This window comes from Cottoperca gobio, chromosome 3, assembly GCF_900634415.1.
Source record: "Cottoperca gobio chromosome 3, fCotGob3.1, whole genome shotgun sequence".
In the NCBI taxonomy this organism is placed as follows: domain Eukaryota; kingdom Metazoa; phylum Chordata; class Actinopteri; order Perciformes; family Bovichtidae; genus Cottoperca; species Cottoperca gobio.
Window position 1 is genome coordinate 26,714,796 of NC_041357.1, and position 27,132 is coordinate 26,741,927.

The 27,132-nt window shown below is 42.8% G+C and overlaps 1 protein-coding gene across 3 annotated transcripts in view; it reads right to left on the reverse strand.

Annotated features, from left to right (window-relative positions):
- Window positions 1-8: 8 nt before the first annotated feature.
- cd276 (CD276 molecule) overlaps window positions 9-27,132 on the reverse strand; it is a 61,337-nt gene continuing 34,213 nt past the window's right edge. For 2 of the 3 annotated variants that reach the window (XM_029455514.1, XM_029455505.1), the window contains exons 5-7: window positions 20,481-20,618; window positions 16,992-17,033; window positions 12,294-12,395 (exon numbers count right to left, since the gene is read on the reverse strand). In XM_029455514.1, coding sequence (XP_029311374.1) covers window positions 12,334-12,395; window positions 16,992-17,033; window positions 20,481-20,618 — 242 coding nt within the window. In that variant the 3' untranslated portion in view covers window positions 12,294-12,333. Of the gene's footprint in view, window positions 898-10,497; window positions 10,537-12,293; window positions 12,396-16,991; window positions 17,034-20,480; window positions 20,619-27,132 lie in introns of those variants that run through there. The other variant, XM_029455524.1, reaches the window with a different exon arrangement.

Below are 27,132 nucleotides of genomic sequence, written 5' to 3' on the forward strand. Positions count from 1 at the left end.
CCAGGCAGTTTCACCATGTCTCTTTTATGTAAATAGGCACTGGGTTATCTGACACAAATGGCTTTGGCATTCATACATGAACATATGGCACAGGGACTTGCTCAAGTACCTATACAAAAATAAAACAAATGCAATAAAAGAAACAATATAGCTACGAGACTGTAGGAGATAAAACATTCCACAGCAACAGGAGAAAGTAGCTGAGATCGTCCGTGTTCATTAAAAACAATTTCTTACATATAAGGCTGTCAGGTCAGTGAGAAAAATCAGGGTGTATCCCATGCACCATTTGCAGTTTGTTGGAGCTTAGCTGGCATTCAATTTCAATTCCCTCAAGTTAGTGAATATAGGAGCGGCACACACTGACAGGTACAAGTTACTCCAGCGACAGACGCTAATTAGCAAGTGCAGGAGTAATAGGAGAGCCGAGCTCCCTCTCTGGCAGAGAGACAGTGATGGCAACTGAGGCAGGGTCATCTCTTTAAGTGTCTCACTTCCTATTAGACAGGAGATCTCTGGCACATGCCCCATCACAACCCATACAGAGTGATGTCAGCGACAGAGAAAGGATCCTGTCACATCCTGTAGTTTTCAAACAGAGATTCTCTTTTGCATACTGCATAGAGCAACGCGCTCAACTGCGCTCACTCACTGCCGCGGCCGTCCACTGACAGACGAGGGGGGAGGGCAATAGAAAAATAATGGCACATGATGTGTTTATGTGTTTTGATGGAAACTCGAGGGAAAGTCATAGAAAGAAGATGATGGACTCATCTTCTGCTCAGCGAGGCTTTGACATTCTGTAGGGGACGCTGGAAATAGTCTCCAGGTTGATGGATAGGTGGAGTGGGATTACCCGCCAGACTCATCTCCTACCCGCCGTCTGGCCCCCGACTCCTGGAAAAAGACACAAAAACACAATACGTATAATGTCAGGCTGTTCACCGTGGGAGAGGTTATTAGCTTTGAAAAATAAAGAAACACTGCAGGCTTGTCACAGTAACCAACAGCTAACCCAATTACTAAAGCAAGCACGGGTTATCCCACCGGTACACTTTGGTCTCACGTGCAGATTACGAATAATTTTCCATTATTATCTAAAATAATTGAAGAGCACAGAGATTTGCCATTATTAAATAAACAACCACAGCGACAAGAAGCTGCATTTCCAAGGATGAGACAACCTTCAAGTCTCTCTCCACCTACACCTCCTCCTCTCTGTATCACAAATGTCTTTCTGAACTTCTAATGCTTCTCCTCACTCGCAGCCCCTGCGGACCACCCCACCGCCGCCACGGCAAAAGAAATTGTTCTCCCTGCATCATTAAACAGTTTGAATTAACTTGGGTAGAATTTAATTATGTCACACATGAAGCTCTCCTACTTGAAGCTTTTAAAAGCAATATAGTTGGCTATATGCTTGGAGGTTCGGCTTTTAGATACATTATTCAAGTCAGTCAGCTATATCTGCATGCAACTGGACTTCTAAATGAAAATAAGAGACTTGCCCATCAGGACGGATCTTTTAATTTGTGTTTCCTGCTGAGATATCCGACGTAAATGACCTGCTCGTGCTCCGTGTCCCATGAAGACCTAAGCTACTCGTCTAAACCTGCCACCTGAATCTACTTCTGATGTAGATGTACTGTAAACTAGAATAACTTAACTCTGTGAACATGTAAAACGTCTTTGAAGCACTCACTGTGTCTATGCTAATATTCCCTCACAGGAAATACAAAAATAGTTCTGTTAGTGAGCTTCTCCTACCGCCTAATTGACACTCATTATCTTCCCTTTATTACATTTTAGGCTGATGTGATGTTGATAAATGCTAAATGAAACCCTAAGGGCATTGCTAACAGCCTCAAAATGTCAAAGCAGAAACTGAAACATTAATAAAGTATGTCGTTGGAAATGATAGGAGTCTTTGCAAATTGCAAAGCTCGCAGAACAATATCTGTTTTACGGAGCAGCGCAGCATTTCAAAGTGCAGTCTGGCTTCCATTTGCTCCCTGTCAGAGGGTAATCCTACTTGCCAAGTTATCCATCACCCAAATGAACACAACACAATTTTCACACATGCACTTTCTCATCAGATTCAAATACCCCTTCGTGCCCCTGGAGAGGTCTAAAGATCTGTGTTTCAAAGAGGACTCACGCTAGCCTGTTGAGTCCAGAGGTCACAGGTGAAATGAAAGACCTTTACCGAGACACCGGATGAACATCTGCTGCACGGTAATATAGAATCTTACACAACAACAAGGAACAAGCAGCCTGAAGAGATTTGTTTTCCGCCATTGTTAACACAGGCAATCAAAAAGTAAACTCCAACTTAAGTGTTTAACAAACAGCTTCTTTCCGTCTGAGAATCCAAAGCGGCCGCGGCAGGGCAGAACCATCGGTGCACTCCCAACACCTGAGACACAAGCTGATGGACAGATTCATTTAAAGCAGGTACACGAGATTGCACACTAATTTACAGCGGCTATAGGAGATTGTTCATGTGAAAGACACAGCGGCGCGGTGGATTCAATCAAATGAACCGTTGTAAAGCCACACTGTGCCCATTTCTTTTCCTCATCATTGAAATGTAAGTGTTATATTTCATTCTCCCTGTCAGTAACTTTTTTTCTTTATATTTATATTCTTGTGGAACATCACACCTAAAAAAAAAAACCAGAAGGCCAGCTGCTTTTAGACAAAGACAGAAACACTCAGAGTATCAAAGACAAACAGCAGGCATGGGACTATGAAAGTAAATGTTTGGGAATAACCTTGGGAAGTATTCAGGATAATGAGGAAGCAGCTAAACCTTGGTCATTACCAGATGATCAAACACATCATGACAATTTCTCTGTGCAAGAATGGATAATTATACTACTCACAGAGCGTACAAAGGTCTGCTTTTATGGATGCATTTACCTTTCAACAAACGCCTTACGTGTTTCAATATACAGTAGAGAGCTGGAATGGAAATAGGATCCCGTGGGAGCAGCAGAACAAAAATGGTGGGGTGTGGGATATATTTAAACAGCGGTTAGTATCATCAGCGTGGGAAGAGATATAAGAGGCTATTATTATTAGGGTTAACCATGCATTGAAATGCATAGCCTTCAAGTAAACTGTGTGGAGTATGCCTCTAAATACACCACCAAATAAAGTTAAGTATTGCGTCTCTCTTCCTGCAGCCCCCTCTTTCTGAATCATGTTAAGTCAGGTAGAAAAACATCAGTGACTTTAGACATTTAGACCCATCACTGCTGCTGCTCTGTGTAAAGTATTACTTGGGTATTGCCACTACAGTAAAGTATTGGAATAAAACTGAAATATGTTCAGTTATTATCTTCTAAAGATGGATTATTAAAAGAATAGTTTGACATTTTGGGAAATACGCTGTCCTTGATTGATAAAACGTTCGTGTCTGTAGGATAATTATGAAGCTACAGCCAGCAGTTCTTAAGCTTAGCACAAAGACAGTCACATCTATTAATACTGCAATACCAATTCTAAGAAACAGCTAGGCTAGCTGTGTCCTAGCTTCATATTATGGTACAGACATGAGAGAGGGATCAATGTACAGGTACAGGAGTGTAAAAAAGAAAAAGCAGTCGTCTGCCTCAGTGATAATTCACATAGGTCGTAACAATGATCATTATGAAGGATGCAGCTCTTGCTACAGGCCCCTCCACCTTATTCCAATAACAATAAGCCAGAGTGAGGTGTCTGACAGCTCATTCTGTTACCTCTCCACTATTATTAACACAGCCACATGCATCACCCTCTAAAAATCTCACACCTTTATCAGCTCTTTTTCTGTGGTGGAGGAAGCCAACCCTCGACCTCTCTCCGAAAGCAGCCTGCAGCCCCCCTGGTGTTAATTATAAGACTTTTTCCCCTGGAGCCTGGGTGGGACGTGAAAGTGCATTAATCTTGATTCTCCACTTCAGTCTAAAAGGATCATTTGAAGAGACTCCTGTGGTAAGCCCCAAAGGCGAGGTGACTCAGTACCAGGAGAAAAGGTAGAAGGAGTGGGAAAAGAGTCACCGTTTATTCTGCGCTCACACTTGGATGCCGGCCCACCTCAAGAGGCAAGTCAATCATTTACCCTAAACCACTAATATTCTCAGTATGTTAATCTGGATTATTTTTAAGAGTCGCACAGGGTGATATGACAAGCGCCCGTCTTCCACCTGTGCCTCTGCCTGATGCTGCGTGAAGGTGACTGTCACCCTATAAGCTGAACTGAGGACTGTGACGTATCGATGAGTTTACATTCAGCCCCATTTCATTGCACACTTGGGTAGCCTACCATGGGCATGCACAGAGGTCAAGGCTGCACTTTGCAGGGACACCACAACCACAACCCATAGTGGATGCACATTTACTATTAGTGGCGGCATTATGTATATTTATATTTATATTATCTTATATAATATGATACCGCTTCATGATTTGTACAAATAGTTTTATAGCATTAAGTCATTGATACTAGAGCGTGGCAATATATCATTATTACATCGATGATGTCTTAGATTCTGGATATCATAATATGATATGTGTCTTTTCCTGGTTTTAAAGGCTGCATTACAGTTAAGTGATGTACTTCTCTTGACTTTATTGTTAGGCCAACCAGCAACATACATAAGTAATTATAATACCCAACTTACTGACCCTTTGAATATTCCCTCATGCAGCACTAAGTAGCTGCAGTAGGTGACACACAAACAGGAAACACCTTCACATCCTTCTCACGTCAGTGTTATTTCAACAGCATCATTTCTGTGCACTTAATTGTAAAAGCCTTGCATCACATGTTTGATTATGGTCTTCCTTAAATAGTAAGTACTTCTACAGTAAATACAAACAGTGTGCACGTTGAAGCTCCCACTATATGAGCATGGGCCACCTTTTCCTGCACATTCACGATAATGTGAGCACGATTCAGAAAGCTACACATACAAGTAATCTCGCCGTTCATAAGCAACATGTTGAGCATCTTCCCATCACAGTGGGGGGGGAGGAGGACTGTTCAGTGTTTAGGTTTGTGCCATCTGTACATTCTCTGGTGCTGAACAGATTCTCTTTGATCGCTATCCTTTGTAAACAACAGGCTGGGATCCATTCAGAAAGTAATACTTGTGACTTGTTGGTTATCGTGAACAGAATATTTTGAAACAGCAAAGATTCAGAGTTTTTAGAGAAAGACTCGGATGTCACGTTGACAAAACAGCAGAAATACTTGAGTTTTGACGACTGTGTGGAAAGAGAGTTTTGATAGGTAGGGAAACGGACAGCGATCGAGTGAGGCCTGATAAGTGATGCTAATATGTTATGACAAGGAGAGCCATGGCCATGACCACACAAAAAGCAAACCATGTCATCACTATGGAGTTCTCAATTACCCCCTAAAACACCGCAAAATATAGATTATTATGTCCGTCGCAGGGTCACAGGTGTTGCTGGTATGTATTAATGTATGCAACAGAAATACAGGAGACTATAGATCCAGTGAAGCTTAGCGGTTTGCATTGCTCATCTGAAGTCCATACAGCAAAGAGCCTTATAAAGAATTGCCTCAGATAATAGATGTTTGAGTTTGCCTTGCTGTCTAATTTCAGCATTGGGATAATCACTTGTATTAAAGTAGATACAGTCGCTTGCTATGGCCCTATTTATTTCTGATCAACTATACATTGATGGCATATCTCAGTATCACATTATGGTGTATGCACCTTTGTGTCACCACGCCGTTGATCCTGTACACAGTCTCTCATCTGCATTATGAGCAATCTATGGAAGTTAATTGAGCCCAGAGGCAGTTGGTTTCAATGAAGGCGCCTGCGCCTTTCTGGCAAAAGCAGGAGAAAAAGATCTCTCTGGAGAAGGCAGCTCTCTGTCGAGAGGCAAACAGAGCAGAACTCCTGCCGTGTTCATTAGCTGTCATTGATCAGTGTTTCAGTTGCTGCACAGCTCTTACCACAGCTCACATACTACCAGTTTCATGTCCTAAAAATTAATATAAAAAGGTGAGAAAGTGGAGCCAGCACAGCATTTTTCTCATTATATTTTATTTTTCAATGCACTATTATAATGTGAATGGACATATGCCAGGGTTCTAAACAGTATGCAGAGACTGCTACGCAGCACACTTGTCCATTCCACAGTTTTCTGATATCAATATGAGCTAGTATATTCAGTTATTGGCTTCCCTCAGAGGCTATCATCGCTGCAGCCTATTCCATCACCGGAGATGTACTGTACTATGAGGCTGCGAGGTATAAAAATGCTGATAAATGGCTGAGACAAAAGCATAAATAATGCAGAGATCAGAGATAGTGGAATAGTGAGTCAAACTCCACTTCAAGACACCTCCCTGGAGAGAGTCCAACGTAAGTGTCCTGTCTGACATCATCAGTGTCTGCAGGGCCTCACCTGCCACATACAGCCGGGAGGAACGGGAGGAGCCGCCCTCAGTCTCACCTCGTGCTTCACTCTTCTTCCACCGTACTAAAAACAAAATCTGATTATCAGAGAGCTCACACCCCATCGCTTACACCGACCTGCTGCGGGCTTTTAAAATACATTTAGACTAGTTTCCTCCTTTTAAATTTCACTCCATTTTACCCCTTTTTATCTTGCCCCACCCCCCTGTATGCGATCTGTACTTACAAAACCATGACCGAGTAAACCCTGAGCTATTACTGCAAACGACTATAACAAGGAGATTTATTCTTCAGAGTTTAAGTGAATGTATAGGAGCGAATTAAATCAATATCTCACAACTCTGCTGAATGAGCTGGGAAGGGGCTATTATGTAGCACTAATTGCACCTACAGGGCCTATCTTTAAAAAATGGAATCTCTCTCATTGGAATTCATTGAAAGTCGTCAGGTAGATGACCGGGATCGTCCACGCTGCTCCTCATTTCACAGTTTTCTTTATTCCCTTCATGTCTGCCTTTGAATATTTATTCTCTTCTCATTTGCAGCCATCTCTGTCTAGGCCAAGGTTCTGCACAATACCATTTTTTATTGCCCCATTCCACATAACATAAAACTATTTCAAAAAAGTCATTGCAGATGATGAACAAAGGTCCAGCTTTCCAAAAGCAGAATTTCACCTGCGGCGCTGAAAGGTTTCTATCGACAGTGTCCCTTCAAAGATATTACCTTTTTACGTCACATGAGTCAGTTGTGTGATGTGACGCTTTAACTCCAAAGGACAACAACACTGATATTCAGCATTTTCTGTTTCTGTTCAGCGTTCTTCAGACCCTGTGGTTACACAACCATCAGTGAGTAACCTTCACTGGCAAACGCGAAAGGGGGAATTTCAAACTAAAAAGCTAACTTTTGAAAATAACAAGCTGACTCACAAAGTCTTCTGAATCATCACTTCAGCTTTGGCTGATGTCTGGAGTTTGTACTACAGAGAACAAGGAAAGTGGATGTTGAGTGGTCTTGGCTTATAAGGTAACTGCAGGATGAGTATGAAGAGGAGGGGAATTCAAACATGGTGAGTAGAACATAACCATTTACTTTACAAGTCTGAAACCCCTCCTTTAGAACAGGGGAAATACAACAAGCCAATAAAGTTTTATTTACTCAACACAACTACTAATGTCAAAGTTTCCAGAAGCACAAAGTCGCCATAATGATCAGTATGCAGTATTTATGATGGCACGCAGCGAGTGTGAGCCACTAACGATGGCAACAATCTACAAAATATCGAGTGTGCTGCAGAGAGCCAGTTACTATGTTATCCGCCAGTAATGAAACAATAAAAGTTTGAATGGATGAACATAAGTCACAAATGAACACATGTATCGATAAAGCAAAGGTTCATGAAAACAAAGTGCCGCCTCACTCTAAAACGGCTTAATTAAATACAGAGCCTCGCTTTATTAAATAAGATATGCTGCACTCTGCATAAATGCATTAATCGATAGCAAAACTGCCACACAAATATTAGAATAATTGATCCGGGATGATTCAGCAGCAGAGAGGTCGAAGGGCTCGCAGGATATTACCTAGCAATAACAGTCTCGGTGAAGGTCAGTGGATACTACAGTAATGACAAATGTCCTCTCTTTGACTCCAACTGGCCAGACTTTATTTTGGCTAGTTACAGGAAATTACTTTCTGCACCTTCCATCATCTTCTACTCACTCTGCATGCTGCGGCTTTATGGCAATGACCAGTCAGGGTATAATAAGAACAAGCTGTAACTGTCCAACCTTGTAATAAAAAGTATTCACACAACTTGACACCAAATTGCTGGTTATTAAAGTAAGAGTTAGAGGAACGCTGAGGAACAGATGAAGTGTAGGTCCACACTGTATGCTAATGTGAGACAGTAGTGAAGTGTGACTTACACACAGCGGTGCGATTGAGCCGTATCAACAGTTTGTTTTTCTGTGCCCGTACTGTACACACACACACACACACACACACACACACACACACACACACACACACACACGGTCATCAATTTGACACTGGCATCTGTACGGCTTCTTAGACGTCTAAGCATGTGGGGACTTCTAATACAGGTTTCCCTTATTAGCAGAGAGCATTTACAATTGTCCTAAATAGCAGGAAATAATCACCAATATCTTAATTGATCAAATTAATCAAAACAATTAAAAAAACAAAGGAGCTAGCTACATAATCTTGTTATCGTTCCAGCGACATAGTGACAAATCAAAATAGATGGAGCGCCTCTAAAATGTATCTAAGGATTATTTCTGCATCCAACCTCAAAACATCTATGTCACAACAAGCATATCCTCTGCCCTCGTTACTCCTGTACTTTCCTGGCTGCAACACAGTAGCTTTCCCAAAATAGCTCCAGGGTTTTGGGCTTTCCTGGCCTATAGAGGGCCATGGTTGAGTGAACATGGGGCCAGTGGGAGTGTCCCATTCCACTCCCCAAGGGCCACAGGATCCAACACTGCCAGCACCCTGGCTCCCATCACTATCATTAATGCCTGACTGCCGAGCGCTGTATTACTGCTGCTGCTGCTCTTGGCCCGGGTCAGCCTGCCTTTACAGCGCCGTCAATAAAAAATAAGGAATACAGCTATAAAGTCGACCTTTAGTCTGACAGTATAAGTTGGGGGAAAAGAACACCATCATCCTAGCTACCCAACATTCAAGCATGGGCAAGAGAAAACTGTTAGACTGAAGAAATACTAAAATGGAGAAATGGGGGTGAATAGCAGCTAAAAGAGGGAGGACTGAGCTGTCCGAACCAGCCAGGTGAGTCAATCCACTCTGCAGAAAAATGGTCCACCTCCACCTTTCATGCGCCCAGCAGGAAGTCTCACACAGAGAGGGAGATGCAGAGATATCAGGAGTCAGGAAAACGCATGAAGCATCTCTGGTCACATACTCTAAAGTTTCCATCTGTCGTATCTTTTCTTTGAAGAGTCCATGTCCTGCAGTCTGGTTACACCATTCCTTACATTACGTAACGATTCTCCACAAGTCCGACAAGAAACATCCAGTTACCAATATGTTTGTGCGTGTTACCTGTTATCAACACTTTGGATCTGGGTCATCTAGTATTCCAGGTGCAGACCCAACACCCAGACATGTATAACAAAGTGGGAGGGCCCTCCAGTCCGCCTCTTCAACATGGACTGTCCAATAAAGGCAAACATGCTATAAAACTATCCTTCTTGTACGGTGTGGGACGTGGAGCTGTCCATGGTGCTGAATGTCTGGTCACAGCACATACAAAGACTATACTTTGCCTTATTAAATAAGCTTATATTACTTGTAGACATTTCCATTATTGAGCACATTTGTGTTGCTACTTTGGACGCACAGTACTTTAACCCATACGTGTATTTTGGTGCATCTTTGATAAGTGATCATGGGCGAAACTAGAGATGTTACTCCCATTCAAGCAGCAGAGAATGTCTCTTCTCCTACAACGCTGTGTACATTCAAATTATTTTGTTATACATATAGGCAATGTTCAAGACACATTGCTGAAATGTAACTAAATGTCATTAACTTTATTGTGTAAGGATCTGCCGCAGCTCCTCACCAGCTGAAGTCGGCAGATTAAAAACATCACGAGGATGACACTTTAGACTTTATACAGAAACGGAAAAGCATGACACGACTCGCAAATTAAATGTTTACTATTAATCAGACTCTTGCAGCTCTGAGCAGGCCGGGGAATTTGTGTTTGCATGCCTGATAAAACGAAATAGATTTGTCATATCAGCCAGTGACCCTGTGATTCCTGAAATCAAAATGTCAAGACTTCTCATATTCCCGACTGTCTGCTGAATTAATGCAGCCTCGCCTCGTTACAGCGGCACTTACCCATAACCTACAGAGGCCCTGTGTCCTCCAGAGCATTACTGCTGATAATACCAGACAATTGTGATGAGCAGGAAAAAAAGCGTGACAGCTGATTGACACATAGAAGACACAGGTGTACTTAACGACACATAGATATACATATTGCACCCATACACACCTTTATTCTCTTGGCCTTAGCTTTGCAGCAGTGTCATGGCTGGAAGAAAAAGAGAACAAACAAGAATTAATACTTAAGATCAACATAGTGCATCATTTAAAGATCTGAGAGCAATACAACTACTGTAAAGCTGTCATGTCAGCCTCAACGTAACTTTGTCTATTGTCTCATGGACCAAAGCTTCATTACAGGCTTGCTAGTTGTTATTGCGTCCGCTCCTCCTTCAGTACCCCTCCTCCTCTGCTCCATCTCTGTGCACCAACCTTGCCATGGCTAACAGGAAGCAGAGGGCACAGCGCTTTATTTAATTAGTCACAGCAGCTGAGTGCTCATGTGGAACCAAACAGGGGAGGCAGATTGGGGTAGTGAGATGGATAGGCACTCTCCCACCGGGCCTTGGCTGTGCTGTCAGAGGAGCGTAGATTACATGACAGAAGGGGGAGTGAGGGGGGGGGGTTGGATGGCAGGAGGATGTAAATGCCGTCTGTACAGGGGATTCATCCCAGGAAAAGGATTGCCTTCACTCCTAAACTTCCCCTGTCCTCTCACTAAAGCACTCTTTACAGTGTTACTTGTGTCTAATATGCAAAGCAGCCAGGAGTGGGATCGGCCTGTTGTTGTGACGCACAGCACCGAGTAGTTTGACTGCTTTTATTAAAACTGTGACGACGCTCATTATTCCAAATGATTTTGGAGCTGCTATTTCTCTTCCATCTCTTCTTATCAATTATCAGGTGGCCTTTTCCTCCCGGGGCAGCAGATAACCTCTGAGAGGTCAGTGTGCAGCACATCTTTCAGGACTTTCTTCCCAAACTAAAGGCAAAGGAGGGAGAACAGGAGAGAAGAAAGTTTCTCAGCAACAGGGAATCTTCTTATCCAACATTGAAGGTATGAAATATATAGAACTATATAAGTAGAGAATGCTGGTTACGTGAAACCTACATGTATGTTATTCCATTATTATCCAACACATGTGAGCTGGCCTTAAAACAGCAACATCTCAGGGTTCATCCTTGGCGAAAACAAGTAAACATGTAGGTTACTGGATGATGCTGAACCAGCAAGGAATAGTGAGTTTGAGTAACGTGTGCGCATCTACTAAGCAATGGTGTGCTGGAAGCTCTTTTAATTAGCGCTCTTGAAGTTATCCAGTGACCCACATCTAATAATGAAGGCAACATGAATGTTCTATTTACATATCTTTAGTCAGTAATGTGTGACCGTTGGGAGAGCCCAGTGGATGAGTATGTGCTGCCAGTGAAAAGGGAGAGCATGTCAAGCAGCGCTGCCTGGGGGCTGCTTTCCAAGGCACTATCAATTCAAACTGCAGTAATGTGGAATGGTATGTTAGTGACCTGCAGGTCTGTCAAACTGGGTTATATTAACAAATACTGCATGCAACTTTTTAATAAGCCTTCGTCTGGTAATGTCAATGTGTCCAAGAAGTTTTTTCAGTGTGCCATTATAACTCCTAAGGTGTGTCCCTGCGGTCCGGCAAACATGTCGAGTGCATTTACTTCCACTGCACAGCCAGTTTTAACAAAATATCTGAACTTCTTCTTCTTCTTCTTCTTCTTCTTCTTCTTCTTCTTCTTCTTCTTCTTCTTCTTCTTCTTCTTCTCTTCTTCTTCTTCTTCTTCTCTCTTCTTCTTCTTCTTCTTCTTCTTCTTCTTCTTCTTCTTCTTCTTCTTCTTCTTCTTCTTCTTCTTCTTCTTCTTCTCTTCTTCTCTTCTTCTTCTTCTTCTTCTTCTTCTTCTTCTTCTTCTTCTTCTTCTTCTTCTTCTTCTTCTTCTTCTTCTTGGCCTTTGTTGGCTCCTTGCTACATTTGTTGGTACGTTACTGCCACCGACTGCCAGTGGAATAGTTTGAAAGCAACTGCAGGATGTGAATCGAGCCGCCTGCAAATGAACAAAACAAGGCCGGCTTGTGAAAACATTTGCTCCAAGGTGTCTTTAAAGTCAATCGAATCAAATCAAAGGATTAGGAAACAACCAGATCTTTAGGAAACCACATTTATTACATCTATTTCTTTAGTTGTTACTGGTTGCCTGCAATTACCCAATTCCCTACAATGTAATAGTTCTGGTCAAATAGACATAATGTTTAAAAACAAATTGACTGTATGAATGGATAATATTCCATGAGGCATTCAAAAATATGCAATTTCAAGAAACATACTCCGTGGAGAAATATTGAAACAACTTAATTCATATAGTCGAGATGCTACACTGACACATGACATACATAGGGTGACTGTTATATTCCTCACACATTAAGGTGCTGTATTTTCATTGCTATCTGAATAACTCAATAGACAGGACAGAGGGGGGATATAACAAGCACAGAGGTGACTTTGACTCTGGTACAGCTGTCCTTGTTTCTGTCTGTCTGCTCAAGAGTCACCTTTACACAGCTTTAGCTGGCTTCTTAAAATCATTGAGGGTGATGAGCTACTGGGCTTGAAGCTTTAATACGATTTCAGCAACTTTCATCCATCTTTCAGCCGTGGCCTTGGCATGAAGGAACCAGAATATTTGTGAAGGGTGGGGCTTCCTGGTGCATTCAAGCTTTATAAGGCCCACTATTCCCTAACCTTCCACCTTCACGGGACCTTGCCTCAGTTAAGAAGGGTTAATAAAACCATTTTTAGCATGGCGCTCCCTTTTCAGAAGGCGTGTCAAATTGTTCTTTCCGACAATTCTTTGTCTATAAAAGAACTGGGTCACTGACTAACACTCTTCCAGGGCCGTGCTGCTAAGGCCTGACTCCTTGGAGTCCAGGATTTAGGAACGACAGGGGCTAGTGCACACAAACTAAAGCCAGCTTCTACCAGGAGGAGCTGCACTTGCGTGACTGCAGCCCCCTCTAAACAGCACATCATGCTCAGATTACTGAACACATTTCAGGGAAGAGGTGGGGAGGTGAAAGACGCAGCCAGCAAGAACTGTACACACTGCACATCTGTGTGGATGTAGATTAGTGTACGCTTCCATCTGTGTGTAGTGTGTGTCCCTTTGCATGTGTGTGCAGGTGTAACCTGTGAGTGTGTGTGAAGGAGTTGCTCTTGGCTTTAGCATCTGCAAATAAATCCAGAATTTGAGCTCCACTGTTCCAATGTTAAACATTATTTGCCTTCCCTGTAAAAGGCAACAAAGGGATCCTACCCTATTGCAAATGAATGCGCCCAGGTCCCTAGTTATCACTGGTTATTGTTAAAGTCAGGCTGGCTTTGAAAGGGGAGGCGCGCTCTCCTTTGGACAGCTCATTAAGATAACACACAAACGTGGCTCCCCATCATCCTGGGTTTATTAAAGTGGGGCTCATTTCAGCTCCATTGTCTCATGCAGGAACCTCTGCTTTTGTCAGCGCGATTGAAGCCAGATGGCAAAACAAAGCTTTCCTGTCTGGAGTGCTTACAGAGTGATTTTAGAAGGCAGAGCCATTAGCTTGATTTCACCAGTTCACCGCCCACAACGTCCACCTGGATCAGCCAGGTGCATGGACGATGACAATAGGCAGCGAGAGCGAGGGTGGCTGCAAGTTGCTGTCTTGTCGCTGGAGTACAGGCGTACTTATGTCTCCCAGCTCTACTTTCCTTTGCCCTGCCCCTTCAGCTAAAGCTCAACTCATCTCATTCCAACTGCATGGTTTGGCTCACGAGTGCCAACTCACTTTTGGTAACAGGTAGCGTTTGTTTTCCAGCTGACCATCACAGGGATGCAGCATGAAACTGCAGTGACATCCTCTTCAAAGCAACACTCGCTGGATCCTTTTTATCGGGAACAAAACTCTGCACTTCCTCATTTGTACGGTGTAGTGTATGCCGTACATTTGTGGGCTGCCATTTTAAATATATATATTTGCAGTCGCTATTGACGGTGGCTCGGCTATTAAAAAATTGCGGGTTTGTGCAGGATGGCCCGTGTGGAGCTAGTGACAATTATTTTTGAACAATCAGTGGTTCTAGTATCGGCTGAGCATGCCTGGACCCCCGACCGAGATGAAAAAGGTACCAGGTACTATCCACAACTTTTGCTAATGGGAAACAAAAAAAAGAACGGTTCTAAGCGAGTGGAGTTGAGTAGAGCCGTGCCGTACCATGCAGTGGAAATGCGGCATAAGTCTCACTAGTTGTGGCATGGCTGACCCCGCTCCTGGCTGCACAGATCTCTCTGAAACATTCATGAGAGAGGCATTAGAGAGTGAAAGTCATTGTCCCCCTTCACTCAGAGACTCTCCTTCACCTCTCAGCTTATTAAAATCACATGGTATTAACTTTGCCGTTCACAGAAAGGCTAAATAATTCAATCAGACTAAAGAAGGAGTCAAATGAATAACTCTAATGACATTAACGCTTGAGGGAGAACTGCTCAGGACTGTGAGGGGAAGTCACTGAGGCTGGGCAGGCAGAAGAAACTTGCTCTGCATGCTAATGGCGAAATTAATTCTGGACTCATAAGGTCACATAGTAAGCAAAATATCACATCACTCATCACAGAAAAAGAAGCACACACAGAAGTATTTTGTCCTGCTTCACGAGCATTATGAAAAGAAAAAGATGAGTACTGAGCTAAACCTCTAACTTTTTTTAAATGTACACACACAATCTGCCTACCAGCACCTCTCAACCTTATTAATTAACAGGTTAATGTCATATCTCATTCGTTTGAACCGCACAAAAACAGAAGTGTAAAAACGACACGTTGCAGGGTGTAGGTGGTTATGTGCTCGATTATTTCTTGGCCGTTCCTTCAACCTCCTGGAGTCATGTCCTTGGTATAAATTTGCTTGGCAGCCGGCAGATACTCCAACTTCAGCTGCACTAAGTGCTAATTAGCTAAAGTTAACATGCTAACATGCTAAACTAAGTAGCCTATGTAGCATGTTAGCAGTGTCACTGTGAATGTAGCCGCATGCAAACAGTAGCCTAAAGCTGCTTACTCTTTTCTCTCAAACATTTTACCTGCTGACTATCATAATGTTAGCATCGTCACCGTGAGCATGTCGGCATGCTAATATTAACACTTAGCTGGAAGCACCACCCGAACAACTTCAGCTGCACCAAGTTCTAATTTGCTAAAGTTAACATGCTAACATGCTAAACTAAGTAGCCTATGTAGCATGTTAGCAGTGTCACTGTGAATGTAGCCGCATGCAAACAGTAAAGCTATTTACTCTCAAACATTTTACCTGCTGACTATCATAATGTTAGCATCGTCACTGTGAGCATGTCGGCATGCTAATATTAACACTTAGCTGGAAGCACCAACCTAACAGAGCCACTCGTGTAGCTGAGGACTCTTAGTCTTGTTCATTTTTATTTCCTGGTTTAAATGCTTCCCTATGTGTTGTGGAATGTCTCTTTACAGAAGAGCAACATTTCTAGACATGGAATACAGCAGCTCCCTCTGGCCATTGCATTTGTTAAATAGTACAAACGTGTTAGATTTAAAAGAGTAGTGACCTGCCAAACTCTGTGAAGCATTAAGTGGAACAAGCACTGTCACAGGTGATGTCTGTCCATTTTGCAGGATGATTCATCATAAGAATTCAAAAGCAACATATTCCAAGTGACAATAATATGCCTAACACATTTCAGCCAGGGCTCAGTGAAAAATCCATTCGGCTTGGTAAAAAGAATAATTTGAGTGCAGGTCACGGCAGCTATATTGTTGGCATTTTGTGAAACTTGGAACTTGAAGAACTTGTTACCATTAAATTTATAGACAAGATAGATTTCACTGTTATAGCTGTAGCTTTGGGGGAAAGTATAATGTAAAACAGCTTGTTGGCATCACTAAATTAGAAGAGAGTCTCCCTCTCTCTGCCTCACACACACACACACACACACACACACACACACACACACACACACACACACACACACACACACACACACACACACGCCACTGGGTCGCTGTGTTGAATGGATTCGGTGCCTGGAGCTGGTCTCATTTCTCACGTGCACTCATGCTTCATCAGCATTCACTCACACTTCAGTAAACAAACTTAACATTCAGTTACTTGTTCTGTTGAGTCGCTACCATCCTGCCACCTGGGCTTATTTGTTTTTATAAGAAGACAGGTCAAACTGTGGGTGATTTGAATTGTTTGTAATTTCAATGCTAGGTTTGCACAGCACATGTAAATAACATAACATAAGAGATTTTGCACGTGTAGAACTAATTGCCCTGTTTACAGACTCAGTCTGGTCTGCGCCTGCAGTGCCCACTTGATCCAGCCGTCAATGGATAAAATGCACATGCACCGTTGCCTGACAGTGTTTACAGCCTTGCATGATTACACTGCTCCGAGTGCTGAAAGCAAAACATTAAACATATTTCAATATCGGTTTCAGCTAAAGGAGGTGGATTTTCTACTGTTTCCTGACAAGTATTTGTCACAAGCACCTGCACAGCAGTGCAAGCTAAAACAAACAGCAGGGCCCTGACGCATGCAGAGGCAGAGGCTTGACCAGGTGCGGATTGGCTGACCTGTCTTTGACTCCTCTTCTTCCAGTTCCTTGGCCTCTTCAGCTGTGGGGAGACAGAGAAGCCATTATCAGTGGGAGCCACAGTACAAAGGCAGGCGCGCAATGCATTCACTTTTTTTTTACAAGCCTATGGTGAGCTGATCCTTCACAGCTCAAAGGACAAGCTGTGGTGAGAGCTATATGACGACCACACAATGCCCCCGCTACATCACACACACACACGCACACACACACACACACACACACACACACACACACACACACACACACACACGCACACGCACACATACACAGAGCCATATCCCCCCTTTAACCTCTTATCCAGCCCTTTCGCAAAGACAGTAATCACATTAGGCTTTAGCTCCTGGCTCTCTGAAAACCCACTGTCAACAGAGTTAGGGAGGCAACCCAGAGATGGCTGTCACACTTACGTACACACGTGGCATGCATGTGCACACACACACATAGGGCCCAAAAAAAAAAGGTCTGAGACAGAGCACTGATATTAATTCTATGAGGCACGTCACAGCAATTGTGCTTGAGATCCATTATTTAGTGTCTGATGCACGAGTGTAAACTGATAATTAAACTAAATTAAATGTCAAGGCAACACAATCCATTTGTTTATATTCCTATACGTCTGCCTGATTTTCTTTGCCTTTGACAGCAGAGACTATAATCCGTAATATAACAGCAGCAGATCATGCTGAGTTTCCACATTCAAACAGCCTGTATATGCATAATTCTACCCACATCATATTCTCCCGTTTCTCTTCCTCTGTGTAGTGTTGTATTTTAAATAAGACTTTATAAAATTACTGCAGTATTCACATATTATTACAAGACATTTCATTCAGATAAACATTTAACAAGATAATATTGTGTTGCCAACTTTAAACGGATTATCTAGAATAGCAACTTGAGTTAACCGGTGCACATTGTGACAGTAAATGCCACATCTTCAGAACTGTGCTGTAACATTCATATAGATGTGTGAGCCTGTTAACCTTCAGTGCTTCACTCAACACCTCAAAATCAACTAAGAGTCCCACAATTGTGGCAGCCGGGGAATACCTTGGGGGACCGGGGCTTTGATAGGATAGTGAGGCTCATTTAAAAAGGCACCTTAAAGTAAAAGGGTGAAGACGAGGGCATCCACAGGGCAGGGAGTGAGAAATGTTTCCTTTTGTACATTGAAAGTGTTACAATTTTACGCCCCTGTTGGCTGCATCCCAGATGTGTGGGGGTGCGGAGGAGGGCGGTGATGGCTTAAACACAGAAGCTGGACAAACCACATAAAAGACGAGAGAATCAGAGGAAAGAGAGATACTCACTGAAGCCAGAAGAGTGTTACTGTTTCTCATCATCCTCCCTTCTGCCTCTACGTTTCCCCTACAGAGAAGTGGTGCAGCACTGCTACTGAATCTCTTTAAACACTGCTGTGACATCATGAGTGTTTCAAATGTAAGCAGATGTCCTCTTAGTAAACCTACAGTACTATAAATACACTGATTAGCGGGACTAATTCATTCATTCTTGCACCCTAGAAGCAGCCGAGCCGTATTCTTCACAAACCTTTGTGCATACTAGGACATAAGGCTTAAGCACGGCAGTGTTTGTGCTGCTTAGGTTTTAATTCATTTTCTCTCCCTTTGAATATCAACTATTGATGACAAAAATAAAACAATTTTGCTGATAAAAAGAAGAAGAAGAAGACATCTTTCTTCTGCCAATAATTTGAACGGGGATTATTAAATGTCTGGTTTTTTTATGAGAGTTGGAGTGAAATAAAGTCTGTGTCTGTTATTTCATGAGAGTCCCGTGTACACAAAGGTGGTCAAACAACAGCATTTGGTGCGTGGTAAACCTGAGGGTTAACCCGTGTGAAACACACCCCCGGGGGGAAACACTGCTTCCCTCGTGACGTTCATCCCTCACACGGGGGAGATCCGTCCCATGTCACCTACATATGCGCTCCAAGCGCAAGTCTGATTAAATCATATGCTTATCTAAATGTAAAATCTGCTTTGGAGAGATGGAACAGTGGGCCTGGATAGGTCACTGAAAGCATATATTAGATACATAACCATTATGTAAAGAAGGACAGAGGGATGAAAGAGAGAAAGACAGAACGAAAGAAGTGTCCAGATACAACACTGCCCCTGGAATTGAGCTTCCACAAGCCGCTCTGCTCGGTTACGATACACATTTGGTTGCTCCATATAAATTATGACAGGTAAGAAAAATGACTTACTCCCTTCTCCACTCTTACTGACCCTTCCACCCTCAATACCCAGACACGGTGGAGAGAGTCAACTTTAATCTGGCCATACCCGGGAACGCCATTAAAAGATAAGACAACCACAATTAGGTTGCACTTCCCTGCTTCCTGCCCTCCCCACCACTCTGGATATGTGCATAACAATCCTATTTTAAGCCCCACCACATCTGTATTCATACAGTATCATTGTATCAGGACTAGAAGAGTCTGCATGATATGTGAATAAGTCTGCGTTCCCGCTCTTACTGCAGAAGAACTGCTGGCACTGCACAGAATAAGACCTAACATTTCAATAAGGCGGACAGTGGATGACCACATAATCAATCCCGCCTGAGAAGCAGCTCATATTCCACCCCACTGAAGAAAAGGGGCCCCACAACCCTAGGAGCCTTTTGATCCATGGGAGGAACTGCATTATATTTCTCTCTTTCCATTTCATTTGATTTCATATGTTCCATGGAGCTATTTACTCTTTCCTCTAAGTCTGTGTCACTTCCATATTTATTTTTAAACCTCTGGGCCCTGGTGCAGACACTGGCTGACCTTTATTTAAATGTCTCCTCCACTCTGAGAGGATCTCATTACAGCAGAGCTGGTGGCTCTGCACTCTCTATCTCATTTTGAAACTTTTTCTCTTTGCACTTGCGGCGATCCTCAGCCATTCCACACCGCTAATTACTGGACCCGAGTAATGATGCTCGTCTTTGCTGAAGATATGTGTCCCACCATCCGAGATCCTGCCTGTGCGCATTAAGCAGAACCCCCTCTGGAGTCTGGAAGTTCCTCGAGCGGTTAACATCTCATCACTGCTTTCTGCTTTTCTATCTCTCTCTCTGCTCTCGTTGCGCCTCCCACATGATCTAGGCAACATGTCGCAATTATGCATATCATCTACTGATCCACTATGTGAAGAGTTAAAGGAGTCATTCGGCATTTTCATTTTAAAGGGCCTGAGAGCATGATAGGTTAGCATCCATTATTCAGCAAGCCTTGCACTGTGTATGGAGTAGGATAACATAGTCTAAGACTTTATATTGTCTGCATATACATAGCTCTTAAGTTCACGTTGCATATTTTCCCTAATGAAGGCAAGGCATAAAACATGCTTTTATGTAACCTTGAGGATTGAACATGGATTTTCATGTTATCACTAATGAATTGTAGTCCTTCTGAGAATATACACTGGTGCTGAATGTGCACTTCCTGTACCTTCTCTCCTGGCCTCCTCGCAGCTCTCCTTGATCTTCCTGCTGCAGACAGCAGCCAGGGCAATGAGCAGGACCAGCAGACACACAGCCAGGCCAACAGTTACCCACAGAGCCACCGGGGGGAACGCCATGTTCTGACCTGAAGCAAAAGGCAGAGAGAGGGGAGGGCAGAGAAGGGTCAGCCTCATTATTCACTCTTGCAGAGTCAAAATAAGAGCACAACTGTCACAATGCATCACTATTATTTGACAATCGTGTTATTAGAGTTCATCGTCATAAACATCCTGAATATGCAGAACATGAAGCACAACACGATTTCTCCGTCAACACCGTCAGGTTTGTCGTATCGTCTCTGTGTAAAAGTTTGACATTCAGAAACAGTGGGACTGTCAGAGAAAACCGAAACGAGTGTGAACCTTTGCTCAATGTGAACGGAGTGAGAGCTTCTTTACTCGTGTCCAATTAAGACACTTGAGTCATTCAATTGAGTCCAGATGGCAGATAGCTGAGCAGTCACATAAGACCGTGTTGTCGTTTCACTCAAACAGCATTGGCACAGCATTAAGAGGATGTTGGCGCTAACTATCCCACCCCCTGCCTTCTGCTGCACATTGCTCAGATGTCTGATCTTCTGATGCGTTTGATTTAATATTCTATAACTTCCTAATGTGTACAATGAATTAAATATATTTTAAATAGGAACAAAGTAAAAACAAATGCAAATGTGCACGGTACATATTTACATACACAACATTTAGATTATTTTCCTTTACACTGAAATGACTTTGGAGACAATTAGACAGCCAAATGAGTGACAGTATGTTGGCAACCTGCGAACTGATGAGGAGAAATAAAAACTGGTCAGCGGGACAAAAAATATATCAGAGACACAGCCAAATTTCCCCGGGGTATTCAAACTGAACAGAGGGAGAAGAAAAGAAAACAGCCGAGCCACTAAATAGCTGTGAGCCTGGCTGTAGCACAAACAGGCCTCCCTCAGAGAGAGCCCGCTCTGGGCAGATAATAATAATTAAAAAAAAAAAAAGACTGAAAAATGACTGGCATTGGAAAGCGGAAATGATGGAGCATCTGTAAGGACTTGGCTTCAGCTATGCAGAAAGGATATATGCAGCCCAGCCAACATGGAGGGCAAATAGAGGTGTGCTTCTGGAGCTGATCAATTCTCACATGGAAATCCAGTCCATCTGACGCTGAGAAGCAAATGTACCCGATTGTCCTGACGGATATATCTCCAACACCATTAGATGGATCGCCATGAAACTTTGTACAGACATTCATGGTCCCCAGAACATGAAGCCCGATGACTTTGATGATCCCAGGACTTTCTGTCTAACCCCAACGTGAGGTATGTATTGAGTAAAATGTCTCGTTTTGCTATGAAATTGTATGAAAGCAGACATTTATATCCCCTTAGCTTAACTGTTATAACGTTTGTGATCCTACAGCCCATTAGCCTCAGCCGTACCTGGTGTTTAGTGCTAATTTGCTAAAGTTAGCATGCTAAAAAGATGAACTAAAATGGTTACCATCGTTAACATTACACATGCTCAACATCATCATGTTAGCATTGTGCTAGTATTACTTAGCCCAAAGCACAGAGCTACTAGCATAGCTGCTGATTATAAGTCGTGTTAATATTACTCATAATAAAATAAATCAGATTAAACAGAATGCTTCAAATATAACGCAGAGGCAATTGTTGAGGTGGCAGATATTATATTCAAGTAATTATCATAATCAAATTGTAAGGTCTGTTTAACATATGTATATTTATATATATATATATATATATATATATATAAATATAATTTTAAGGACATTGTCTTGATACACAAGCACTATAAAAACTCTCTGGTGCTGCTACTGCAAAGCAGAATAAACAACCAAATGTCACAGAGAAAGGATAAAATCTGGAAAGTCAATCTTGTCATTTTGATGAAGCTGCGTATGACTCCCCCGGCTAGTCATGACTGATGATACTGTGGCTCGCTGTCCGCCGAGCCCTTCACTCTGTTTTTAAAGAATGACCATCTGAGAGCCACTTTGTACAAACAGCGGAACCACAAAACATGTATGAAAGAGGAATAATCATCCACGAGCTGCTCACGTCTTATAAGTCAGAACAGTAACAGATGTGTCCAGCTCTTTGTGACGAGTAAAGGAGACGCTGGGCTCTTTGTTTCCGTCGTCTTTCTCATTGTCTTTTCATTCTCACACCTTCCCACCACACTCTCCCTCCCTCAAGGCAGACTGATAAAGACAAATGCCATAGTCGGCTATCATTGCTACGCCGGGGCCCAGAGGGCTGCAGGATCATATTTTTCTTTTTCCTCTTGTTTGATGATGTGATTTTATTTTCTTCAGAAATAGATTTGTCTCTAATGGCTCTGTTTACCTATCCTCTCTTTCCTCTTTTCCCTATCCCCTCTGTGCAAGGGTAAGGATGGAGTGCTTTTGGCTGCACTGTCACCCAGAGTCTGCAGCATACAGAGCTGCACCAGACTTCCCATCGCACACGTTTTCTCCACACTATGAATGTGTGGAGTGTGTGTGTGTAACGAGCTGACGTAATATGATGAGAGAATTAAACAAGACAATAAAAAATAACCAATTGTCACACACTCCCCAGGTTTCCTGTCTTCCACTTGTGCTGATGTCAACACTCAAGGCCAGATGACTAGTAAACATAAAATGTATAAGTATGTACCCGGTACGTAAAATCTCCTATAGATTTAGTAGATCTTTTAGTTTTTTGTCATATAATTTACTGCCTCTGCATATTCCAGCACATTCAAACGCATGCAGCATTTATGAATCTCGCTTTTATTAGATTCTAGTTTGATGCGTGTCAGTATAACTGCACTCGGTAACGTTTTCATTTTGGCACCGTCTGCGGCGGATTGCAGTGGTTAGAGTTTGTTGCCACCATTTCCATGAATCCGTCCCCATTGCGCTTTTTGTGACACAAATCTACAGTGAATATTTGGTCCTATAAACTACCAAAAGATAACACGTAGAGGTCACATCCGTCTCATACCTTACTGATAGATCCAGTAGGTGGACACACTTACAGAAACACCTGCACAATATAATGCAAATCCAATATAGTAGTCTACTTAAAATGTTGGGATGTTATTGAAACGGTGTCTGCAGGCATCGAGTCAACACTCAGGCACTTTTAGAGGCTATAAAATGGTGCTGTTGTATTATGTTCTTTTATATTGTACATATAATGTGATGTGTTATTGTGCCCATCCCTTGCAGCTTTTTATTGTTGTTGAGCAATATCAACCTTATATTAAAGAAATGATATATAATGAAAATGTACAACTGGTACAAATGCTCCTTCAATTAAAGTTTGCAACATGTTTTACAGGTTGCATCGACCACACCTGCCGCATCCTCTACTAATAGCTACTTCTTATCGGTGGTGCTTTTGTGTATCATAGGAGGCCACAGCATACTTTTGCTTTGGTAAAAATAGATATTTAATGGGGGCAGGCAAGAGTATGATAAAACACCACCTCCATATGGAGCCTCTAACACGGGGCACATCACCAGTGAGAAACGAGGCTCCCTTATTCTCTGGAAGACACTATAGGGGACTTGCAAGGGGCCAGCTTAGGTATTGTTTGGGCTTCAGTGAATGTGAGAGCCAAGATTTGCAGGCATTTTTACAAGCCTGAGTGTTTTCTCTCCAGCACCTTTGGTGGAATAAAGTGCTCCTAAGACTCCCTTGCCTGTCATCTTGGTTCTGCAACGTGAAGACAGTGGAGATCAAAGCTGCTTTCTCTCCAACTGTCAGCCCAGTTTTACCTGCTGAGAAGAAACCTAGCCTCTTAAGCTGTGACCAAAGGAGAATAATGTCCCTTGACAGAAGGATGGCTTCAGGCTAAAAAAGAGCCTCAAGGCTCATTGTAGACAAGCTGGAAGGATGAGGAGGAGGAGAGGAAGAGTCAATTAAGTTTTTCTTTCATTGTCAGGATGAACAACCTGACCTTATTCTGCCTGCTTGTGAAAATAGAGGAAGAGAGAGGGGGGACCTGTAGAGGACGAGTGTTGATCAGAGAAGAGCGAGGTGGACTAGAGGCTAGCCCAGGGTTTGAGCAGCAGCACGGCCCAGCCCTGCTGGAGGGCTTTTACAGCCCTGGAGACCGGAGAGGCACAGCCAGGCCCAGGACACGAAATAGGCTTATATATCTCTCTAACAATGAGTCACATGGCAGAGATAAAGACATTCATTCAGACAATACAGTAAGGCGGGGAAGAAACAGTAAAGTGAATGAGATATAAAACTCAGTGAGACAAAACAGGAGCTCACACTTAAATCACATCCACCCAACACTGGCGATGTGATTGATGCATTCTACCTCAGCGAGTGCAAGCAGGCTCGCCGACATCGGTGATTTAAACTTCTTTATTCAGTTTCTGTGTAGCACCGCCGATCTCGCAGGGAGGAGATTGGCAGAAACAATAACAACGGTGCTAATGAAAAAAAAAAGAAAAAAGAAAAGCGATGGCCTCTGTGTCAGAGGACATGGATTAGCCAGAATGAAAAACATGAGCAGGAATATTAGGATTACATTGAACAAATGACTCTGAATTTGTTTCCGCTTCAGTTTTAATTACCAGCTTTTATTATCAACCTCAAAAAGGTGTTCATCAAAACCTCTGAACCCTTCCCATTCCCCCCCAGCTTGGAAAGCTTGTGACCACACAGGCGCTCCAGCTGTTCTTGCAGTATTTCTAGGAAACACCTCTCCTCTCTCTGCGAGAGGATAAGAAGCTCACTTGTAGATGCAAAACTCGGCAAACTGAGATGGATGGCGGCAGGTTTTTGTCCTGTCAGCATCTTTGCTCTGAGGCTTCTCTCCTCTTTTTGCATTTCAATAAATTGCTTTTCAGCGAGATGCTACCTCACTGTCTTATTGTCATGCAGGCAGGCAATGCGCTCGTCTCTAGGACGACCCAGCGCCCATTTACTTACACAATTTGTCTGACATTATTGCCCTTCCCTTGACGCTATGGGCTCGTGGCAAACACGAGTGTATGATGTGCAGACGTGCACATTAAAACAGAGTAATGGCTCTGCATTTATAGGAATAAAGTTTCTAACAGCCCTCCTTTTTTCTCAGCGGGAGAACTATAAAAGCCATCTGGTGGTGGAGGTGGTGGGGGAAATGGTGAAGGGTGAACGGGAGAGTAAAGTGGATGAGTTAGTGAGTCAGTGAAGGTTGGAGGGAGTGTAAGCGGGTGAGTGACCAAGCCACCCGAGATGGTGGAATAAACAAGTTCACAAACAAGCAGACAAGGAGCTGGTAACAGTACGCTGCACTGGGCTGGAATCACAATGAGGTGTTGTGGTATTAGTCCACTCTCAACTCATAAGCTGTCTCTCAGACATGTCAGGCTGCTGCTGACCTTTCTTCAGTAGAAAGTTGTCTCACAGTCCAGAGGTACTCTGTCTGTAGTGCAGCGCTATGGATTCAGAATGAAGAGTCGGTAAGTCAGACTTTCATGTGATTTATCCACAGGTGAATATTCTCTGCCGCCCAACGCAGTCACACACTACTGAGGAGGTTACCGTGAGAGACAGAGACTGAGCTGGAGTTACAATTGGATGGGAAATGCAAGATATGGATTTGGATCATTGTGTCTTGTTCATACGAAACAACAAGTGACTTGTTTAGCAAAAACCTCCCCGGTGTAAATCAGGAGTATCTAGAGGTCGGTGAAAGGTACTTACAAAAGACGTTGGTTATTGAATATCACTCTAGGATTATTTCCAAACTTTATGTGTTGTAGCATCTAGACAGAGCTCCATCTCTGTTGTTTGGTCTTAATATTAAGCGTTGTCGTAATATAACTTAAGCGTCAAAGAGTTGGAAAAAGAATAAATGACTGTATTTCACAGCAGTGATGACAAACATTGAATTCATTGAATTCTACTTCGTGGTTTCTATTCGATCAGTTCTCCTGCACAGCTGCACAACCCGGATCAGCTGGTTGTGATACGTCTATGAAATGGTGACTGAACAGAAAGTGTTTGAATTCTGGTTTTATCACGAGTTTAAAACAATATGAGTCCCGAGTAGGACTCTTTAAAACGCGAGTTAATACAATAGTTCATCATCTAAAACAAACACAGTGGAGCTAATCATTGCGATGAATCATGTTTTTACTGATAAGTTAGCATCTCTGTGTTATATGTTCTCTGAGACATTAGTTACAGGACGTATGAACCTATTGGGACTCATGGTTATAGACAGCAAGAGACAAAACAGGAAGTAGAACAAATAAAATAATGAGTGGGCTGCAAAAGATCAATAGGGCTTGAATATGTAATATTCAAAATGTAGGTTATTGGCGGAGTATGCATCTCTCTAAGATGGACCACTGGTGACCTTTAGTACTACATGTGCATGTTGAGCTGCCCTTTAATATGTTTTCAGGCTGTTGGTTTGTCTAACTGTCAGCAGGATTACAGAACAACTGCTCGCCCGATGTTCATGAAACTTTGTGGGAGGGTGTCACATGTGGCAAAGAAGAACACGTTACATACGGAATACGGTGCAGTTACACACATTATTTTCCCCTTATGGTAAAGGCTTTGATCTGCTTTGATCTGTGCT